Source organism: Choristoneura fumiferana, chromosome 29 (genome assembly GCF_025370935.1).
Source record: "Choristoneura fumiferana chromosome 29, NRCan_CFum_1, whole genome shotgun sequence".
Taxonomy (NCBI): Eukaryota; Metazoa; Arthropoda; class Insecta; order Lepidoptera; family Tortricidae; genus Choristoneura; species Choristoneura fumiferana.
Genome location: NC_133500.1, coordinates 1,200,043 through 1,222,924, shown reverse-complemented (window position 1 = coordinate 1,222,924; position 22,882 = coordinate 1,200,043). Strand labels below are relative to the sequence as shown.

The 22,882-nt window shown below is 38.9% G+C and overlaps 2 protein-coding genes across 2 annotated transcripts in view; both read right to left on the bottom strand.

The window, feature by feature from the left end:
- Positions 1-22,882, bottom strand: part of LOC141444285 (uncharacterized) — a 273,640-nt gene that overhangs the window by 160,903 nt on the left and 89,855 nt on the right. The gene's annotated exons all lie outside the window — the stretch shown is intronic.
- The window catches only part of LOC141444378 (uncharacterized), a 78,685-nt gene that overhangs the window by 49,689 nt on the left and 6,114 nt on the right, over positions 1-22,882 (bottom strand). The window contains exon 2 of the mRNA XM_074109931.1: positions 9,158-9,228. Coding sequence (XP_073966032.1) covers positions 9,158-9,228 — 71 coding nt within the window. The remainder of the gene's footprint in view (positions 1-9,157; positions 9,229-22,882) is intronic.

The window sequence follows — 22,882 nt, the reverse complement described above, 5'->3', positions numbered from 1 at the left end:
TTGATTCAGTTTGTGTTATTATCCAGTGAAACATGAAATAACTACATAATCATTATCCTAACTATAATTATAAATGCGACTATGAGTATATTTTTTAGTCAAAATATAGATATTTGAATTCGTATTACAAGCGTATCAAAAACCATCTCAATAGATACAATATTAAATAAAGTATTTTTTTTTCTATAATTTTAATATATGTAATGTAAGTTAATTTAAGTTGTAGGTAATTTAATTTAATGTCTAATTTAATGTGAATTTAATCTAATTTGTTATGTAACTAATTAGAACCTTTAATTCGTCAAGATGCGGTAAAATGTATGTTGTGCGTTATCAGATCCTAGCAGCATATAAAGAGGTCATGCATTCCAGTGGTTTTCCTTCTCGCCAGTGCAATGATGCAACGCTGCTATCTCTATATTTCCCACGGTGATGGTACGAGATAAAAACAATCATAGTTTACTCTTATTAAGTAAAGTGTAAACAAAATTTTAAGTGATGACAATTTATAATTATTAATATTGTTTTAATGTTATGATTTTGAATTTTGCTGGACTGTTTTTAATTTGTTTTTTTTTTAGTGTTTTGATTGTTATTATTTTATATGACATATTTATATTGTGTTTTTTTTCTTTCTTTAATTGATATGTATATTTAAATAGCTGCAATTATATAAAAAAAATGGAAATTTTGTACGCCATGTGGCAAAACATACAGGGTTCTATATTTTTTATTTTATCATCTCTACATCTGTACCTGTGTTTGACAAATAAACTATTCTTATTTTTATTCTTAATCTAACCTAAAAGCTTTTACAGTACTTCCGGTTCACCTAGAAATTTGTATTTTGATATGAACGTACCGTAAACTGCTTCAACTTTGCCCTCTGGCCCCAACATTGCCTGATTCGATTTAGAGTCCATAACTTAGCACCCTTTAGGTTTTAAAACTTTTATCCCCCGTAATAATAATTCCCGGGTAGATAAAAGTTTAAAACCTATAAGAGTGCTAAGTTATCGACTCTAAATCGAATCAGGCAATGTTGGGGCCAGAGGGCAAAGTTGAAGCAGTTTACGGTAGCTCTTATAGCGCAACCAATAAGAAGTCTGATAATCTTAACTACTAGCCTCCCTCGCTTATAGGTACCAAACAATAACACAAGCGGGCCGTTCCACTAACAATACAAAAGTCATAAACAAAAGAAGTCCAAATCAAAGCGCTATGTCGACAATTGAATAACAACTGTGGAATAACATTTTTATGGCCTTCAATAAACTAAACTCAAGGGGAGTGAAAGACGGTAGATTCTGTGAATGATCACTCCTAGATCAAGAGTAATCAACTCATGCCCCATTTTCGACCGCTTACTTTCTCAACCTCGTATCTACCCGAATTGTGTACAACAAAAATCAACACTATCAAACAGCATGAAGATGATTTCGAAGCAATTTAATGTGGCCAGATACGAGGTTGAGAAAGAATAAGCGGTCGATTTTGATTATTAAACGTCAATAAATTATTGGAAGTTCTATATTAAAATGGATTAGTTTGAGTTGATACACTCTTGATCCAGAAGTGCGATATTATGTTTTATTAGTAAAATATTTGGCCAGGTAGTTGGGTTACTTTGACTGAACGGCCCTTAACTTTCAGGATTTTTTAACAGTGGTTTATAAATGTTTGTATACATTGGTCGATGTCAAAACCGTGACTCAAAAATTCCGCTTAATAACCTCCACAGGCACCCATAAACCTAAAGGTGCTTTTTCACCAGTGAGGCGTGGCTAACGAAACGAGGGACGAGAGTTAAAATCGCACCGAGCATTTCCATCAAAAACACAGAATAAGCAATCAAAATTACCACCAAAGATACCGCGCGGGACACGCTAGAATCCTGTTTCCATTGCAGAGTTAAATAAACACCACTTGCGTGTGCGCAGCAATACGATTCATTATTACAATAACGAAAAAAAATCTCGTATCACATCGTCCTCGCCAATCCATACTGTTTCCAGCGAAAATGCGCCAGGTAGGTGAAAATTGAAACTTTGCCATATTTTAAATTATTGTCTCGCCTCGCCGGTAGAATAGCACATTCGGGCCTGAAGAAAACTAGTTATTTCAAGGCAAACCGTTGTGCCTACTATTAATTCTAATATTCAGAGTAGTTTATTCAAAGTCCCTCCTCAAAACGTAACCAATCATCCCTTTTGCTACGGCGAGTGTCACAACGTCGTTTGAAATCTTTGATCACAGAAATAATAGTGTAGTCCACATTAACAAGAGCTCTAACTCTTAAAAGCTTGGTATTCAACTGAGATCAAAATTTACTGGCTAGGATTGACATGACTCAGTCTGATGCAATGTCGAACAATGCAGTGATAAATTTGAAAGGCTGCAAGTAATTTGCATAAAATTTTAAGGCAGTGCTGGTCATAAATATGCATGAGTAAGCCTCGGCTTGACTTCAACTGTTGTAGTTATTGTCTGATATATAATAATAATAATAATAATAATAATAATAAATTCATTTATTTTGGGCAACTTGGCCCATACAATAAATACCTTACAGACTAACATACATATTTATAATCAATAATATTTAAAACTAATTTGGTGACAAAACGGCGTGACCCCGTCTCATTCGTGCCGGAAGGCAGACGTCTCGGCCAGATGGTCCCCCCCCCCCATCAGCAGCCGCGGCACGCGCACCACAAACGAGCTGAAGTGCACGTAGTGGCGCGACTGCAGCTGGAACACCCTCAGCGTGTATCCGCTCTTCCGGCGGACGTATTCCACCACATCTGCGACTGCGATGGTGTGATGCAGACGCGACACGATACGGTACGATACGATATAGTAGAGGGGTCAAGATACTAATCCTCAAGCCCTAAGGTTGCATTCCGATGTTGACGAGTGACGACCGCAACCTGCGACCGCGACGCGGGACCACGATCGGGTTGCGTGACCCACTAGTAAGCAAGGTGTTGTTGATTTGTTGCTATTAATTTTACTGTGATATTTATGATAATGTTAAATTTGATTATTTGTATATTGCTGTGCCCTAACGGGGTAAATATTGAATCTATACTATAGGTACTTAGTTAGGTACAGTTAAGGAATCTGAATCACGTACCAGGGGGTGGAATCTTTGTGCTACCAATGTAAAGTTGACATCCCAAATCCCATACATCTGCCAAAGAAATCATAGCAAATTGGTTATGAAAAGGTATACGTTTTAACGCATTCCACCGACGCATATATGCGTTTTCGGAACTTCGCCCAGTGCCGCTGCCATAATTATTCATACATCTTGACCGCACATGTGCGTCGGTGGCACCTGTGGAAGTCAGGTGACAGTGAATGCGATAAGATGCGATGAAGATCACAAAATTTAACGCAATAGTTTGACTTTGAGTTAGTTTTATCTTTTTTTGGACCTCATTCTTGAAGTACTCGATAAGTTAACGACCGCTGCCAGTTCACCACAAATCCACGATCTGCCCTTGGATTCAACACTTATGATAGGATTTAAAAGTAAAAGTTTAAAAGTAATGTATGTAAACCCTTTGTTGTACAAAAGAAACAAACAATTGACGAACATTTAAATACATAAATGTACAGTCAGATTTGATTCCTGACCCACCGTAGAACGATCTCACAGTAAGTCGTAAATACAAACTGAGACATGGATGCACAGAAAAATCAGAAAAAGAGACCAGCACTGGGAATCGAACCCAGGTCTTCACTACCCTACACCACTGCTGGACAGGAATCTAGACACGAATTTTTCCTATGCATACATATCTCAGGTTGCTTATTTCTACTATGCTACTTAAGCAGCAGCACAACATAAGTGTCATAATATAAATTCCCTTGTCAAGCAAAGCGATGTCACTATGACATTTTCAACGGAAAGATCCAACAGTGGGTCACGATTCAGTTGGTTCGAGTGTAATAAAGCAAACTTATCCTTTATCATATTTCAATATTATCTCAACTCGATTACTTATAAATTATCGTACTCGCGCTTTCGTATAACAATTATATCATAATTTAAAATCTATTGCATCAAAATCGTAATCTTTTTTACCAGATTGATTTAAAATTGACCGTGAAATAAGCTAGCCTAGCCTAGGCTATAATATAAATCAGAATTCCTTAAGTGAAAGTTAGCTCCGTAACATAACCAAGCGCCATCAAAAACTATTTATATTGATGGCAAATGGCAACACTTAAAAAAATTCAAACTTTCAGCTTTCTGAAATTTTTTACTACTAAGCATTGTGCAAATGTTCTGCCTGTTTAAAAGTTTCAGTAAGTAAAAATAAAAACCAGTTTTTTTCCGTCTACAGACTGCACTCGTAAATGAATGGTAAAGAAAACAAAACCACACACGTTCAATGATTCACAAGCACCGTTCCATCGCCATTTTTGTTCATCGCCATTTTTTACCGCGAAAGTTTGACAGGTGACTCACGATTCGGAATTCGTACTTGATCTTATTTTTTTGGCGGCAAACAGGCTGTGGCATCGAGCATACAGCCACAGACCATTGTTTCACATTTACAGATGCTATCTCTCGCATTATTTTAGGGTAATATGATGTTAATTAAGTAATACGCGACAGGTGAATCATTGAAACTGTACTTTATCCAAAATAAATCTTTAAACACTAAACAGTTACAATGACTAATCCATAGATAGATAGCTATTTTAATCAACGTGACAGATCAATAAATAAGTGCAAAAGACTTCCTTGTCTCTGGTTTTATTTCAAAAAAGACGGCAATCGTTTAAACACCAAATTACCAAAATAGCTTTACTATTACTGAAGTTTTAATTACAATGGTTTTAAGATTGCAATTCGTTTGATATGTTCGTAACCCGCAGTTATTGACAGTAAACAGATGTGTTAAATATTTGGACCGCGTACATTGCTTGTCCAGTGAAGATTTATGATATCTGAGTATTTGTACGAATGAGCATTGTACTTGGATATATCACGATGAATGACATAAGTAAATAAACTTTGCCAGAGCAGAAAATAAATCAAAAATAACCTATTGTATATGAACGTATCCAACGCAATATTTTGTCATTTTCCATTCGTATTTAAATAACATAGTCTAGCGATATGGTTGAGGCTGGTGTACCCTGGGCAACAACGGTATAGTACGGAAGTAGAGCCAAAAATCATATTTCCCTCTCGCTCGTTTGAGACAAATGTGAACAAGAGAGTTATATGATTTTGGTTTCTACTTTCGTGCCGTTTACTATACTAATTTAATCATACATATAGCTGTTGCGAGCGACTTCGTTTGCGAAAAATCCACGCGGGTGAAGCCACAGCTAAAGACTAGTTGAATGCTATCATTATCGTGGAGTACCCATTGTTTACTGTAGGATATTTATATTCGCAGTTCAATAACACCGACATAGAATTCTCTGAGCGTTGCTTTTCAACAAATTGGATTCCAGGCGCTGAGCGGGAGTTTATTGTGACGTTTATATGTAGCATAGCTTTTCGCCGCCATTTTGAATTACAGTAAGATGCACATAAAGTACCTATAGATAGATGCACTTGAGTGCAACTGGGAGGATGTGGAACCGAACTTATTAGAATGGCGTAAACGGGAACGAGGAGAGTGAGAGAGGTATTTTAAGTTAGTGTTAGTATAAAATGTTTGCCATACTTTACCTTGGTCACGTTACTCTTTTATAGGAATTGACATAAAAGCAATGCTTCAAATTCTTAAGTCATAAAGAACCTTGTCGCTCCACTAACCGGCATCAGGCTTAAGTTTAAACACCAAAACGGTTCCAAAGAGAAACTTCCCTCTCTGTTCCACTCCACATACGCCTTGCATAATTAACAGTAGGTACCTATTAATTTAACAGTGAAACTTTAATCTTATTAAGTAACGACAATTATAAACGACAGTTCCACTTGACTCTATTGCCGACTCTTTCTTATTTACCTTTCTTATTTAAAGTCACATCGAAATATATATTCTTCCAGCGAGCGATGTAGCCTGCCCATTGTCAGTTCAACTTGCATATTCTTAGAAATATGTCAATATAAGTTTTTTTTTTATTTGACTGGTTGGCAAACGAGCAAGTGGGTCTCCTGATGGTAAGAGATCACCACCGCCCATAAACATCTGCAAACACCAGGGGTATTGCAGATGCGTAGCCAACCTAGAGGCCTAAGATGGGATACCTCAAGTACCAGTTATTTCACCGGCTGTCTTACTCTCCACGCCGAAACACAACATTGCAAGCACTGCTGCTTCACGGCAGGATTAGCGAGCAAGATGGTGGTAGCAATCCGGGCGGATCTTGCACAAGGTCCTACCAGCTGGTACCTACCATATGGTAGTGTTAAGGGGCCCTAAAGACTAAATTATGTAGATTGTAGTATGACTACATCGCAGATTACACTTATTTATTTTATTACGTTGACTGTTTTAGACAAGATCATGATGTAACACGCGTTTAGAATTTTCCATAAAAATGTGATTGTTTACATTTAATTGAATGAACAGAGCGCAATGGGTAGCAATTTTATAAAGGAAACTTGGAGCACACTATTTTAATTAAACGAATTGTCTATATGAATAATGCTGATGTGTCGGTTGACAGACAGACAGCGCACAGCCTAAACCATTGGAGCTATAGACTTAGAAGGGATTCTTCGAAATTCCCACGAACAGCGGCGGCCTTAGGGGGTGGCGCACAGGGCAATCGTCCGGAGCCTCGCTCTTGCAGAGGCCTCGCGCAACAACCCAAGCAAATAAAAAAAAAATCATCATCACATACTTTTCACGAAGGACAAAGGGCCTCGCAAAGACCTGCCGCCCGGAGCCTCGCAATGAGTAAGACCGCCGCTGCCCACGGAATAGAAAACTAGTCAATTTTTTATTCTAGCCATCACGTTATTAAAACAATTATATAATCTATCTACAAGAAAACAAGGATAAAATCGGAATATTTATTAGCAACGAAAGTAAATATTAACAAAAAAAAAGAATACTACTCTTGATCTAGTGTCGCCTGAATGGGAACGCACATCGTAAATATTTTCAAATTTCTCGGCGAATTCTCCTAGAAGTATTAAAAAGTTTATTAATACTAGAAACTTCACACTGTAAGGACATACACAAATCAAACTATTCAGCATCACACTACGCTGACGAGTTTCGAACTCAATCAGAGATCATCCTCAGAGCAACTCATCCGTTCACCATGCTACCAGGAGGGCTACTACGAAACTCGAAGTTCATGTGGTGCGGTGCCTCTGACACTTACACTATTTATACGAAAGCGAGAGGGACGGTACGACACGAACTTCGATTTTCGAACTTCGGAGTAGGCGCTGGGATGTAGAGTCTAACATTTGTTTGGATTTGTGTGTGTTCTTACGGTGTGGAGATGGAACTGCTGCATGAACGTTGCATATACGTAGCTATTGCAGAGTCGCGGGTGAGCAAAGTAACTGTTTTAGTTCATTAATTTAAGAGTTGTATGGATTGTAGACGAGTTAAGATGGTGACGAAACAAGACTGTGGTGTGGACGAAGTTGCCCTAAGCTCTTCAGTTGTGGTAATATAATAACCGAGGGAGGGCAGTAATATTAATAACGTTTGATTTGAGCGGTCAAAATGCTTAAACATGCGTGTACATTCACCTGCATTAATATATGGTACAGCGGAGCAAAAATATCTGACTCACCTACTGGCCCTAGATAGACTCGTATCCAGAGGCGTCTTTACCTATAGTGCAGTGCCTTAGTGTACGGTTACTATCGATCGCGTTCGCGCCACGGCGCTCTAGCGGTGCGATGTTCGTGTTTCTATACAAACTGAGATTTTAACGAACGCGATCCGTATTTTGTAACCGAAAAATTACACTAAGGGCGTGCGTTGTGTAGGGGCGCCGGCCGCGGCACTTTGTATCTATTCCATTTTGACCGCGCGCTTCCTAGATGGCGCTAAAGTAATAATTGCACACGGGCGCTACATGGGCTATAATTGTTCCAATCGTTTATTTAACTTTTGACAGCTCAAGTACTAATTAACCTGTCCTCTCCCAGAGGCACAAATTTGTGCCCAAATTCCTTTGATCCTGTTATCCTGGGAGATGACAGATTAAAATAGTGATGCCCTGATGCGTTACTTTTTCAATTTCTTTTAACAATTCGATTTATTTCACATTTTGCATTGTTTTATAAACATTCACAGGTGTTTAAGTTACTTTATCTTACATATTAAAATAAACCATTTATGTTAAGTTAGTATGTTTATCACTTCCGACGGTAATTTAGTAATTTTGTCAATTATGAAGCGGCAAAACTGGACGCGGCAGCGACGCCAGTATGTTGTCACTCACAACGAGACGCCCGTGGTAGGTATAATTAAAAATAGTATTACAGTGCCTATTTTAGTTGTTTTAACTTTTTAATCCCTAAAGGCGTATTAATGTATTTATTATTTTTAAATGATTTTGATATAAAATATAATCACAATATTTTTAAATGTATGTTTTATTTATAAAATCGATTTACTTCAAAACGGTTTTTATAGTCTATGGTCATTCATTACGAATGCGAAATCACTAAGTGGGCGGTACCCGTCCATGAAGTACGGTATTCTCTGTAGTACAGTTAGTGCGTGATCTGTCAAAAGTTAAGTAAACGATCGAAACGACTATAAAGACGCCGCTGCTCGTATCAGATATTTATGCACGCTTTGTTGTGACAGATATTTGTGCTGGTGAGTATACCAATAAGGGCCTACTCTAGCTGCCGCTTGCACGGCGCGGGTGGACGCCTGTTGAACAACAGTATGAGCAGCGCTAACTGCGCGCGTCGCGTGCGCAGGATTGTACCTGCACCCGCCGGCAGGCTGCGACAAGCAGTGCACCAGCCAGCTAGCTTCCAGACGGAGCGTTTTGCGCGCAAGGGCACTCGCGCGTACCCGAGGTGCTAGAGCTACATACACCTCGTCTCCAGATGCTCTCGGTATGGAAGCGCGCAAAAGCATCTGGACGAGGTGTCGTGCCCTCGCGCGCGCGCAAAACGCTCCGTCTGGATCAGGTCTAAGGTACTGACTACTGGACCACAAAACGTGGGTATAACATATACTAGTTTACTCACCGGAGTCTGTCTGCGCAGCAAGGTCCCCACAGGGCTTGGTATTTTGGTAGCGCTGCCATGCGGACTGCGGGCTGCGGGAAAAAAACACTATTATAGACTAGCTACTGCTTGGAACTTCGTCTACATTCCACCACAGAATAGATAATGGTACAAGTAGTTCCGCGGGAACTTTGCATTTAGTAATTCCCGGGAAAAAGTAGCTTAACTAAACACCGTGTTATTTTTGATACCCGTTAACTTTAGGGGAGGTCAAATGAATTTAACTTCTCGAAAACACTTGTGGCCTAACTCTTACTGTTTAAAAGATAATCAAAAATATAAAATTAATTATTAGCAGTAAAACAGCGTAGGTACCTAAAGGTCCTTAATTTGTGACGTTTTTTCAAAGTCCACAACTAATCCGTTTTTAATTCACAATTTCAATTTCAATATTTATTCATGAACAATACAGTGATTGTCTTTGAACTTACATAGTACATGCACTTAATAATAGAAGTATATGACTAGGATTGATGAGATTGGGTGATTGTTTTGTAAGATATTGGTGCTGGTAACTGTACTGATTGATGGAAACAAAATAAATCTCTCTCTTTCTATTCTTTCCGTGTTTAAAGCATAACAAAATGTAGCCCTTTCTAGAGACGTATCTAAAGGTCTCGATATTAAAAAAATACTGAACGTATATACTCGAGTATCGATTGTCCATAGGTGAATGTCCAAGCAATTCACTGAGGTCGTTTACCGGCATTTTACGACACGGACATAACTCACGTGCATGGGTATAAGTATTTATATCCATTCCATCCATGCATTCAATCAATGAAAACAAAAAGAGATTTTGATAACAATGAGAACAAGGTATACAAACGTGTTGCATCCACTGTCAACTAAATGTGGTGGTGGTGGTGGTTTTCAACCAGCGATATGCAGAGCCGGGACCTTTTTTTTACCCGACTGCGAAGGAGGGTTATGTGTTTGCCCCTTATGTATATATGTATGTCAATTCCTATGTCCTCTCGTAACTACTCACGGCTGAACCGATTTTTATAAATGATACGTCATTGGATTCGTCTTGATTACGCAAGTGACACTGTGTATTTGTTGTAGTGCTAATAAGTATTCCTTTAGTGTCTTTATAAAAGATATTACGATTATTATTTTACGATAATATCATTATCGATATTATTTAGATAGAGTCGATAAGTGAGAAGTCACTATGACAGATCAAAAATGCTGCAAAAATTCCGGGCTCTGATAATTATGATTCCGTACTTACATCAAAAGGAATAAGGAAAAGTTGAAAACCCACGAGATCGTCGTTTCAAAGTTCAAGGTCTCATTTTTTTTAATGAAACATAGCTAAGAACAACCGCAAGAAAACTTGCTTACGCCTATTATCAATTCTGTGCTTTCGCGTAAAAAAAACCGCATTTAAATCGGTCAATCCGTTTGAGAGCTACGATGCCACAGACAGACATTGGCGTCAAAGTTCACGTTTCTGCTTCGCCTAATGAGGGTTTTCACAGAGACGAAATATCGCTAGATGGCGTTGGTAACGTGAGTTCCTTTTGACGTTTGCTCGTGATTGGTTTAAAAACTAAATGAGCCAATCACGACAAATCACGACAATAACAAAATTTAGAAAATAATTAATAAAATGGTTAAGAGACAAATTTTTTACAGTGTAAAGATTTTTTAGAACATAACAATAACTAGGAAACAATTGGTATTGCTTTCTTGATTATGTGATATTTTATTATGACATGGAAAATATTTATTCAAATTAATAATATATAATTGTAATTGTTTTATTAATTCTTTGACATGTTTATGTAATTTTAGCTTCACATTTTTTTTAAGGACGATAAATTTTGCATGCTTTAAAATAGCTAAGTGTTCTATAATACGAATAACTGACATCAATGTAATCCCACGCTAAATGCCAATAAATTCAATTTCATTCTTTCATTTCTTTTCATTTCATTTTACGAGCAAACGTCAAACAGACCTCCGATACTAACGCCATCTAGCGATATATCGCCTCTGTGAAAACCCTCATTTGGGACAAAAGCCGAAATTTCGGTTTCAGCTGGTATCTAGTTGCGGTTGGACACTGGTATTTTTACTTGTACTTACGCTTGTGTTTTATTTATGTTACGAAAGAAACGTGCAACGCCATAAGGCATTCAGGCCGGAACGTTATTGCTATACATATTAATACAGCGGCAATATAAAACGAAAGAGTTTCTTAACATACGAAGGAATCCTTGGTTTAATATTACTTAAACTCTCATGACATGACTGAGACATATAAAAAAAAAAAAAAATTAAACGGTTCAACTTCAACACTATGGCAATATTCGATTCGTTAATTCGGAAGTACTATACATACAGAAATACTATAGAATCGGTTGTGTAAACACGAAGGTAATCAGTCTCAAAAATCACATCACAATAAAAAAAATACATCCTTAGGTTTCAGATCACTAGCGTTTATGCGCGTTTTTTTTTTATATATAAGAGGGGGAAAACGAGCATGAGTGTCACCTGATGGGAAGCAATGGGTGGTGGTATCACAGGTGCGTTGCCGGCCTTTTGAGAGTCTGATAGGCTCGTTTTTTTAAAGATCCCTAAGTTGTACCGCTCCGGACACACTGTCCCAGGGAGCTGATTCCATACTTTAGTCGTGCGTGGAAAAAAGTTTGGCTTAAAGCGGACGGGCAGGCAACACGGCTGCAGGTAAATTTATGGTCGTTTTTTGGCATACGCGCCAGATTAAACCTTTTTTTTAAACACGCTATTTTGCTGACTGTACAGTCAACGTCATAAATAAATGATCACTTTTGTACCTTGTCACTTTAACGTCATGTTTGAAAAGCCATACGAAATTGTGTAACGACTGAAAGCGACAAGGTACAGAAATGGTCACTTATTTATGACGGTGACTGTACAGCCGAGGAAACTGAATCACGTACCAGGGTGTAACCTTTTCGGCTTTCCATAATCAATTTCGCTATAATTCTTTGGCAAATGTTTGGGATGTCCACATGACATTAGTAACACAAAGGTTCACCCTGGCACGCGATTCAGTTTCCGTGACTGTAGATAAAAAGATAAAATATCAAATCAATCCGACCACTGGAAGTGGGTCAAATGAACTTACAAAATCTGACCCAACAAAAACAAATAAACAGTTTAATAAAAGCTTCAAAAACTTTCAAAAACCAACCACCAAAAAAGTTGGAACACCCCCGACTTTGGCACTTCACTTCAAAGTTCAATATCTCATAAAACTCTATCTTGATAAAACATGTCTAAGAACCATCGCTAAAAACCTGCTTTCAATTAAAAAAACCGCATTTAAATCGGTCCACCCGTTTAAGAGCTACGTGCCACAGACAGACACACAGACATACAGACACACATAGCGGTCAAACTTATAACACCCCTCTATTTGCGTCGGGGGTTGAAAAAGCGCATGTCACGAAAAGACTCCTAATCAGCCAACTGCCGGTTGCAAACATCTCTATACCTTCCGCCGCCTCACTTTGCCTAAAAGTTCATTGCCACGACTAGTACCACAAAAACTATAAAGGTATAATTTCAATAATTGAATAGGCACTATACCGTTAAGCGATTCGAACACAATCCGGGAGTATTGTATTGTATTGTATTGTAAAACTCTTTATTGTACATAAAACACATAAAAATAACATAACACAGGATAGTAAGATGTACAAAGGCGAACTTATCCCTTAAAGGGATCTCTTTCCAGTTAACCTTTGAACGATTGACAGGATATCAGACACAAGAGTAGACACTACAAGTACAATGAAAAGGTGAAAAAAAAACCGGGAGTAACGTAAAGACGTCGCATAAAAAATGTATCTCAAAAATGCGTCAAAACCGAGTAAAAAAAAAAAAAATTATAACTGTTTATTTCATAACAATTTTACAATTAGTTAAGTGATATTCCTAGCTAATCTTTATTTTTAAAGATTTTAGTTGCTAGGCTATGAGTTGCCCTTAATAAGTAAATTCTTAATTATGTTTTTATGTTCTTAGGGTTGCTAGTTATTTTATCAATTGTAGCCCTGGGAAAATCATTTAGTATTTGAGGAAGGATGTAGGACCAGATCCTTTTGCATAAATGTTTTGACATTTTGGAGTGATATAGTATTTAAGTACCTACCTAATGAACTTTTAGGCAGATTTATATGGCGCGTGGTATATTCCACTCATTAGTTCAGTGATTGAGGCTTTATTACTCTTAATGCATTTCACTTTTCTAAACGATTTTCCCGCTTTGCCAATTTAACTTCCTTTGCATAGCGTAATGCGCTTAGATTGTCCACTTACGCATATGAATACGACCCGAGTACAATACGGAGAAAGCATAATGAGTTCCACACTAGTTTCTAGATGAGAATTGAACCATGGTCTAGATTACCTGTATACCAGTGGTTCTCAAAGTTATTTGGTGACGGAACGAAATAAACTTGGGCTCTACAGAAAACCAGCGTTGCTGAACATAGGATGTGACAGTGGCAACACCGCCGAGTGGAAGTCCTTTTTGGTGCCCTGTTGTGTCACCACGTAACTTAGGTTTATTGTTAGTTTTAATGTTGGTACCATAATGATCCTTGTTTGTATGATCTGAGGTGGTGATACTGATGGAACCCAAAATAAATCTCTTTTTCTTTTCCTAGAGCCCTAAAATACTCGAAAGGCATTAGCATTTCCATTTCCATGAAGGGTTGTACTCTGGAAAATCTAAATTCATCATCATCATCATCCCAGCCTATATAAGTCCCACTGCTGGGCACAGGCCTCCTCTCAGAACAAGAGGGCTTGGGCCAAAGTTCCCTCACGATGTTTTCCTTCACCGCAAAGCTCGTGGTAAATTTCAAATGTAACTCCGCACATGAATTTCTAAAAACTCAGAGGTGCGAGCCGGGGTTTGAACCCACGACCCTCTGCTTGAGAGGCGATAGGTCAAACCACTAGGCCACCACGGCTTCTCAAACCACTAGGCCACCACGGCTTCTTCACGGAAAATCTAAATTATTATTAATAATTTAGTACTAATTGAAATAACCAAAAAGTAGGGCTATGCGGTATTGGGCTTGATGGCAATACCGGTATTATTCCGGTATTCAAATTTTGAAAACCGGTATCCGGTATTTCGGTAATTTTTCGGTATTTTCCAAATTTTCCCTATATTTTTTTTTTCTTTCTGTATAAGTCTGTTGTTTTGTTGAAATATAACCAATATACATGAAAAGCAATTAATAAACTTCCCTTTTAATGAGCAAGTATTAAAATAAAAAACTTAAGTTGTTAATTGTTAACTAATACTTATATAATATGGAATTGGATTCTCTAATTCTTCGGTGAAAATTGTTTCACCGATTATTAGTTCCCAACCAAATTTTCGCATAATTTCTTTCGCTTGTACGAGGCTCATTAAATATCCAGTTCAAGCTTGAAAGGTCTCTACTGATGAAATCTTCGCTCCGCCCGGAACCAGCTCAGCTCCAAAACCCCGAGAGCTTTCAGCTCAAACTTCAAACCATTTCGAATGCCTAGGTAGCGACGTGGACGATTACAACGACGGGTTGTGGAAGCTGTCCATACGATCGGATCTAACTTCTTCAAAACCCGCCGTACTAGAACCAATAAGCTCTCGCGCTCTGGCCTTAGGCTCATGGAGGTGAGGCGTGAGATGCTGCTACAGTCTTCTGGTGACGCTTAATTGTGTGTGTTAATGTACGCCGATTTAATACTAATAAATAGCATTGAAAAGGCTATTGAGCGTATCAGAGGCTCTAAGGTGTTTACCAGGGATCTGTCTGTAAGTCAAAGCCGGTTAATGAAGTTGAAGACCGACGACGGCAGAATCATTTCATCCAAACCTGAGCTGTTGGGGGAAAACGAGAGGTTTAATGGATAGCGACACGACAACCCGAACACCCGTCGAAAATCTAGCTAAAGACCCGAGGGCTAGATTAACCCGACACTATCACGAATACATCCCAGACGTCAGCCTGTACGAGATTAGTATGGCCCTCAAATAGCTTAAGAATGACAAAGCCCCGGGTGACGATGAAATTACAGCCGAACTCTTGAAGGCGGGTGGTAAACCAGTCCTTAAGGACCTAAGACGCCGTTTAGTTCCGTCCTCCACCAAGGGGAACACCGAAAGCATGGAACAGAAGACAGTGGTGGTGCTCATCTTCAAAAAAGGTGATAACACCTTGCTGAAGAATTATAGACCCATCTCACTTCTGAGCCATGTTTACAAGCTGTTTTTCAGGGTCATCACAAATCGTCTCGCAAGCAGGTTGACGATTTCCAGCCTCCCGAACAAGCCGGCTTCCGAAAACCTATAGTACCGTAGACCACATGTACGTTGCGGCAGGTTATACAGAAGACCGAAGGGTATAACTTCCCCCTTTGCCTTGCATTTGTGGACTACGAGAAAGCCTTCGATTCGATCGAGACTTGGGCTGTGATGCAGGTTCTCCAGCGGTGCAGTTGACTACCGGTATATCGGAGTGTTGAAGTGTCTAGTGTCTGTACAAAAACGCCACTATGTCCGTCCGATTACATGACCAGAGCACGAAGCCTATTCCTCTGCAGCGGGGAGTCAGACAAGGAGATGTGATCGCTCCGAAACTGTTCACCGTTGCATTGGAGGATGCTTTTAAGGTTCTGGACTGGAAAAGACGAGGCATCAACATTAATGGCGGGTACTTCACTCGCCTTCGATTCGTTAACGATATTGTAGTCATGGCTGAGACCATGGAAGACTTCAGTGCTATGCTCGCCGACCTCAGCAGTTTCCGACCGAGTTGGCCTAAAAATGAACATGGGCAAGACGAAAGTCATGTCTAACTAATTTCCATGTAGTCCCAACTCCCGCAATAGTCGGGGGCTCTGCGCTCGAAGTTGTTGACGACTATGTATACCTGGGACAAACGGTCCAGTTAGGTAGGTCCAACTTCGAGAAAGCTTACACTACAAATAAACAAAGCAAACTTGTGCGCGGTAAGTTTGAAATTTGAAAGTAGATTAAGAGGTAAGTAACTTCAAAAGCCATAAGTCTGAAGACAAGTTATTAAAAGTGCTTTCCTGTTTGAAATTAAAGTCGACTATTACTATTTTAAGCACAAGTCAAAATACCGAAAACCGGTTTTGTAGATATTTAATACCGGTATTAAAAGAGGGGAAAAAATGACCGGTATACCGGTTTTTCGGTAATACCGAAAACCGGTATCCATGCCTACCAAAAAGTAATAAATAAAAAAATAAAATGCGAATCGGGCTCGCGCACTGAGGGTTCCGTACAAATTTGTAGGCATCTCTGAATATCCAGTGTTAGCCGAGCCCTTCTCAGCTAAATGTACGTCATCATCATCATTCAAAGGTCATTTTAGATGGTTACTGTCATAGGTAGCCAAAAATCAAGATTTTTCTGACTTTTCTCATTGGTTATAACCTAACCTAACTTATAATAATATAAGACACCTCATTTAATGACTGTATCTATTGATTGCGTGGACTTAAAAGTTTGTTTGTTTGACAGCTTCAAGGGGTAGCAGACCTGAGTCATTGAAATCAATTTAGCTTGATATTTATACGCGTTCCTGAAAAAAGGGTCTTAGCTTGATAGACGGGCAACAAAGTGATCTTAAAAGTGTTCCGTTGTTTTTTCTTTTTAAAGTACGGAAGTCTATCTCAACCAACGTGAATCATCATGTTGCCCGTGGTGTTGCTGAGCTGTTGAGTCATGTTGCCGTGTTGCCACTTGGTGAGCGAAAACTCAGCAACACGTTAATTCAACAATGTTGCTCAACAAAATGTTTACCATGAATACGAGACTTTAAAATAACTTTTTTCTCGAAAAGCTTCCTACCAACAGTCCGTTCTTTCGGCCGATTTGTAAACCCTATAAACTAAATAAATAGCAAGAACAGAAATATGAAATAAAAACCTTTAAATAAGATCAGACGTAATCTTCAAACATTCTGGGATATATTTCCGCACTTCAACATTTTACTGCCATATCTTGTTTATACAACTGTGACGTGGAAACTCCAATCTTTACTTTACGACCACATTACGCGTTTATGAGTTAAGCTGGGTCCACATTTGTATCATTTTGTCGTATCGTATCTCCATCGCGTTGCACCGACGCGTATCAAGATCGCTAGTGTGGACGCAAAAACAGCGCGATCATGCGACGCGCGCGCCGTATATGATCGCTCGGGATCGATGTGGACACGCGCTTTTTACGGTGCCGCAGACAGACATACAGACACACATAACGGTCAAACTTATAACACCCCTCTTTTTGCGCCGGGGGTTAATAAAGCTAAAAGCACACTGACGCCGGAGGCGGAGCGGTGCGGCACGGCGCGGAGGCGGTGCCGGTTGTAATATTCGAGCTAACGTGAAAGAGGGCACACGGAATACCGCGCCACGCTTATTTCCCGCGCGGTATTCTGTGTGCCCTCTTTCATGTTACCTCGAATATAACAACCGGTACCGCTTCTGCGCCGCGCCGCACCGCCCCGCCACCGCTCTCTGTGAGTTTCAAGCTTGATGGATTTTTCCCGAGTCCTCTTTATGGGAGATGGGGACCCATTTCCCATAAAGCACCTCATATGAAATTTTAAAACTAAAAATAAGTAAACAAACACACGGACCTAGAGTCTGTGGCCCTTAAAACGAATCAACCCCAAAAAAGAACTAGCTTTGCGATCTCTGCGAGTCTTGCTCGCGATTGGATCATTTGAACTTTGAAGGGTCCACAAGAAAGAACATGTCTAATCACCTTTTTTTAAATTGAGATTTTAATCTCAAAATGTAGAGCTCGCAAAGTACTATTAGTCTAAGTTGTAAAGTCTGAAAACATTATAAAATATTTTTTTTAACTTTTAAAGAAATGGTAACCATGGTAATTAATTGTTCGTAATGACGATGACTAACTTTCAAACCGCTATAACTCAAAAACTTGCTTAGGTGACATGAGAGACATGTTTTTCCGTGGACCGCAGGGCTACTACGAGTTGCCGTTCTGCAGAATCAACCGCAACCCTGTCATCGCAACTGACATTGGCCCAAGCCTTAGGCTGGTTTTAGTGTCACGCGTACCGTCAGTACGGATCGCTCCGCACAGGCTTTTTATATGAGTTTCCTATCCGCGCGGACGGTCGTCCGTACGGACCCCTCCGTATTACTCTAAAACGCTCCCAGGAAGCTCATATAGATCAGCCTTTGCGGAGCGATCCGTACTGACGGTACGCGTGACACTAAAACCAGCCTTAAGGCCGCCATTGAGGTTAGTTAAAAGGTTTAACTCGAAACTCGAAGTTCGTATCGTACCGTCCCTTTCGCTCTCGTATTAAATAGTTAAGTGTCAGAGGGACCGCACGACACGAACTTCGACTTTCGAGTTTCGTAGTAGCCCTGCAGTTTTTAAACTAATCACAAACGCGTCAAAGTTATCAAACGAACCTCATGAACCTAGCGCACACTAGCCTGATGCACATAAAACCTCAGCCACGTACTCTCATCTCATTTATATATCTCCAGTCAAAGCTGTACAGTTGGGTGTTACGAATGTTATGACTTCTTATGACTAACATGTGGCCGGTGCCGTATTTCTCTCATCTATGTTTACACAACGATCAAAAGGAAACACCTGCCGTATGTATAGCTCTGTACGTTTGTTTTGTATTTCTCTGCTCTTCCATTTGAAGTTAACAGTCTCTTTCTAGTAATCGTTCGAAGAAAATTTATTGATTCAGACAATACTTTGCAGAAATCCAAAGAAATAAGGATTGACATTATTTTATACAAAAACTGGCCAATTGCGAGTCGGACTCGCGCACAGAGGGTTCCGTAGAATAGCCCTCGAATAAAATTTCGGTTTCAGTTTTGGTTCGACCGAAAATAAAAAATAAAATACTAAGTTTCGGTTGTAGATACTTAAATAGTAGCTTCGGTCCGATTTCGTTTAGATAATAGTGTTATTTTATTAATTGTTTTTGTTTCGGAAATTGTTATTAAAACACTTTTATTAGAGCTAAATATAATTATAATTTTCCAAGGGAGATTAGCAAAATAAAACAGAACCTTATAAATTATAAAGTTATTCAAGCGATGGGTGTTATAATATAGATTTACGCCTCTGTCTGTCTGTCTTTTTGTGACATCGTAGCTCTCAAACGTATGTACTGATTTCGTTGCGATCTTTTTTACGTGAAAGTGTATTTTCTCCCAGTGGTTCTTAGCTATGTTTGATAAAAAGCGGTTCAGCTATTTTTGAGATATTGAAATTCGAAATGACAACATGGGCGCTCTTTTACTTTTTCTAAGTTGATTATCTCTCAAAAACCCAAATACGTATCATGTTTTAACACTTGTATCAGTGCTTGTATCTAGGTTTCGCAATGTCATTTGCAATCGTGTTTGCTGACTCATTATGTGTCTTACGGCCTTGCGATACGGTCGTTTGTTTTGACGCCACTTTATCTGCAATGTGATTGCGATAAGAATGCACTATTGTGACGTCATAGTACGCGTTCTGCGTATCTAATGTATAATAGATTATAGATTTTTTGATGGTGAAGTTCCAGAAGAAAATCATACTTTTAGGTTCCGTACTAAAGGAAAAAACGGAAACCTTGTAGGATCACTTAGTTGTCCGAGTTTCTGTCTATCTGTCCGTCTTTCCCATTTTCAAAGGAACACGTGGAGGTGAATGATGAAATGATGGTGAAGAAACTGTCCTGAGCTTCTATGGGTGTGTAGATGAAAAACAGGGTCGATATTTCCATGTAGGTATTATCCGAGCCGGTAAAGAGTGTCACCTGTCAAAACGATCGAGTCAAAGACACATAAATTCTTTTTTAATGTTTTTTATTCCGGACTATGGAACAACCCGTAACACCGGACTGTCGTAATTTGGCGGTAAAGAAAACTCTTTCATTTTTTTTAAAATTAATTGATGCTACTTAATAATCTGTTTTTTTTCTGTTAATTAAAAAGGTTTCTAAAGTTTTCATCCATTCCCCATTTTCCGTAAGATTCACTGATTCAGCAATTAACTACGAAGGTCATCCGTAAAGTGAACTGCGGCGAACGAAAACATTATCAAATTGGGTTAAGTGAGTGGAAAGTTACTGTATTTGTAAATATTTTGTAATTTAAACTAACTTTTACCTGCATGTTTGGCTATCTAGATGAAGTCTAGGGTTTCAAGTCTAGGCCAAACACGGCCTATTGTATATAAAAAAAGTGTTTTTAAGGGTTCCATAGCTCAAAAGGAAAAAACGGAACCCTTATAGGATCACTTTTTGTCTGTCTGTCTGTCTGTCTGTCTGTGTGTCGAGACTCTTTTTCTCGGGAACGCGTGGAGGTATCAAGTTGAAATCAAACTTCTAAGCCAACGCAATCAAAAGATGCAGCTGTTTATGCCGCAAATTTCCGCAAAATTTCGAAACTCGCAAGGGAATCAAAACCTACAGGGTACTTCCCGTGAACTCAGAATCTTGAAATTTGGTATGAAGGTAGCTATTATAACACAACCAACTAGAGAAGTCTGGAAAATCTTATTTTTTTATGTCTGTAAATATCATTCACCAATATAATCTGACCCCACGCTGCGTACATTTTGCTTAAGAGTAGGGCTCTGCATACACTGGATATATTAAATCACTCGGAAAAAGCGAGAAGTATTCTTCAAGACATACATACATAAAATGTGCACGGAACCCTCGGTGCGCGAGTCCGACTCTCACTTGCCCGGTTTATTATTATTATTATTATTTATAATGCACAGGCAGCTTATAGCTGATGCGTGCATATCATTGTTCACTTGTGTAATTGTCTTCAAAGTACTTATCAAGTCTGTTTTGTATACAGAAATAGACTAGCATTTGACTACACTCATGCGTGGTGTGATGGTAGGCGAAGATATGCACTAAGATGGATCATATGCCTAAACAAATGTCCATTCACCCTAGATTATATCTAGATTTGCGGAAGACCTGCGTTGGCTTGCTCGGCACTATGAGCTGGGACCGTTACGCGATTTCGTAACTTGCTTTTCATTTTTTAAATTGTATACTGATTTCTTATATTTAAATGCTGTAAGTTTTTGGGAATCCATACTAATATTATAAATGCGAAAGTGTGTTTGTCCGTCTTTCACGCCGTAACGGAGCGACGGATCGACTTGATTTTTGGCATAGAGATAGTTTATGGGCCCGAGAGTGACATAGGCCAATTTTTTTTTTATCCGGAAAAATGCAGTTCCCGAGGGAACAGCGCGCGATAACCGAATACCACGCAAAAGCTAGTAGTGAATAAACAAAATGTTTCTTTCTTTACTTGAAGACGGCCAGATTGTGATCATGGAACACAGCAATACAAATGAGCTTAGGTAGTATGACGTGACTCCTGCATTTTAATTTTATCTTCAAGATTATTTCCTTGCAGTGCAGCTATCCAACTGTTGGCATTGTGCAGAATCGACACAACCCTATCACCTTAACTAACTTTGGCCCAAATTTTAAGGCCTCTAAGGGGAATTAAAAAAATATGACCAACACAATTGAACAAAGATTGATATGATACTAAATTTAATACTTACGTTTGACATGTCTTGGACTGATAGGCGGGCGGTCATCATCCACAACAAAAGTCCCATTTAAATCGTCCTTTCGGCCTAGAGAATTGTTATTATACTTCTTTACACTCTCAGCCCAATCCTGGATCCAAGTTTTATCCCCCTTACACCGGTTCAAACTCAGGTATGATAGACCAACAACCTGTTCTGACATCTCCTCGTCCCTCATGGCCTTTTGTGCGTTTTTCAAAGCCGTGCTTTCAAATTTAGTTTCCAATGGCTTGTTGCTTGGAAGTGAAACAGGGACAGATGACTCTCGAGATAGCCTATGGATGTAATCAGTTTGATCTATGTCGGACTTGGTTAGACTGCAACGTCTATGCACAGGGGGTTCAGGCTTCATTGGCCATTTAGAACTTAAAACTCCTGAGGTGGTAACAGATGTAAAGCTACCAACATCAACATCATCACCGTGTTTCGGTGGTGATTTAGCAAAGGTCTTTTCTGTAATTGTTCTGACACGATTTTTTATTTTTTCAAGATAGCTACGAGTAGATTTGATCTGTTTAGAAGTCTGTGTAGCCAAGTCTTCTGATGGTGATTCATAACAACAAGATATTTCTAAAACATTTTTGTCCTTTGAAACCTTAGGATCTCAAATGTTTTGTTTAAATACTAGGGCTCCTTGTTTCTCTTCTTGGTTCTTTAGTTATTACTCTAGTATTAGGATAGTCAAACACTAATTCAGGGTCCCTCTCACTACCTGATATTTTAAATACTTCTTCTATCGTATCATTGATTGAGTTACTACAAGTCCGGTCTATACTCATCCTAGCTTTCTGTTCTTCTGTATAATTATCCCCTTCTATAGTATAAGTCCCAGTTGAAGAGTTTGATTGTCCGTCTACCTCATCATCAATATACAAAGGTTCAATTTTATTGCATTTTTTTAAACAACAAGTCTGGAGTTTCAGACTGTGCTCTAACTTTACGTAAAGGACTTTTTTCAGGAGTTGATAAACCATTATCTGGTGTTAAAAATATCTAATTCTGGACTAGAAATATCTGTTAGCATAACACCTTCT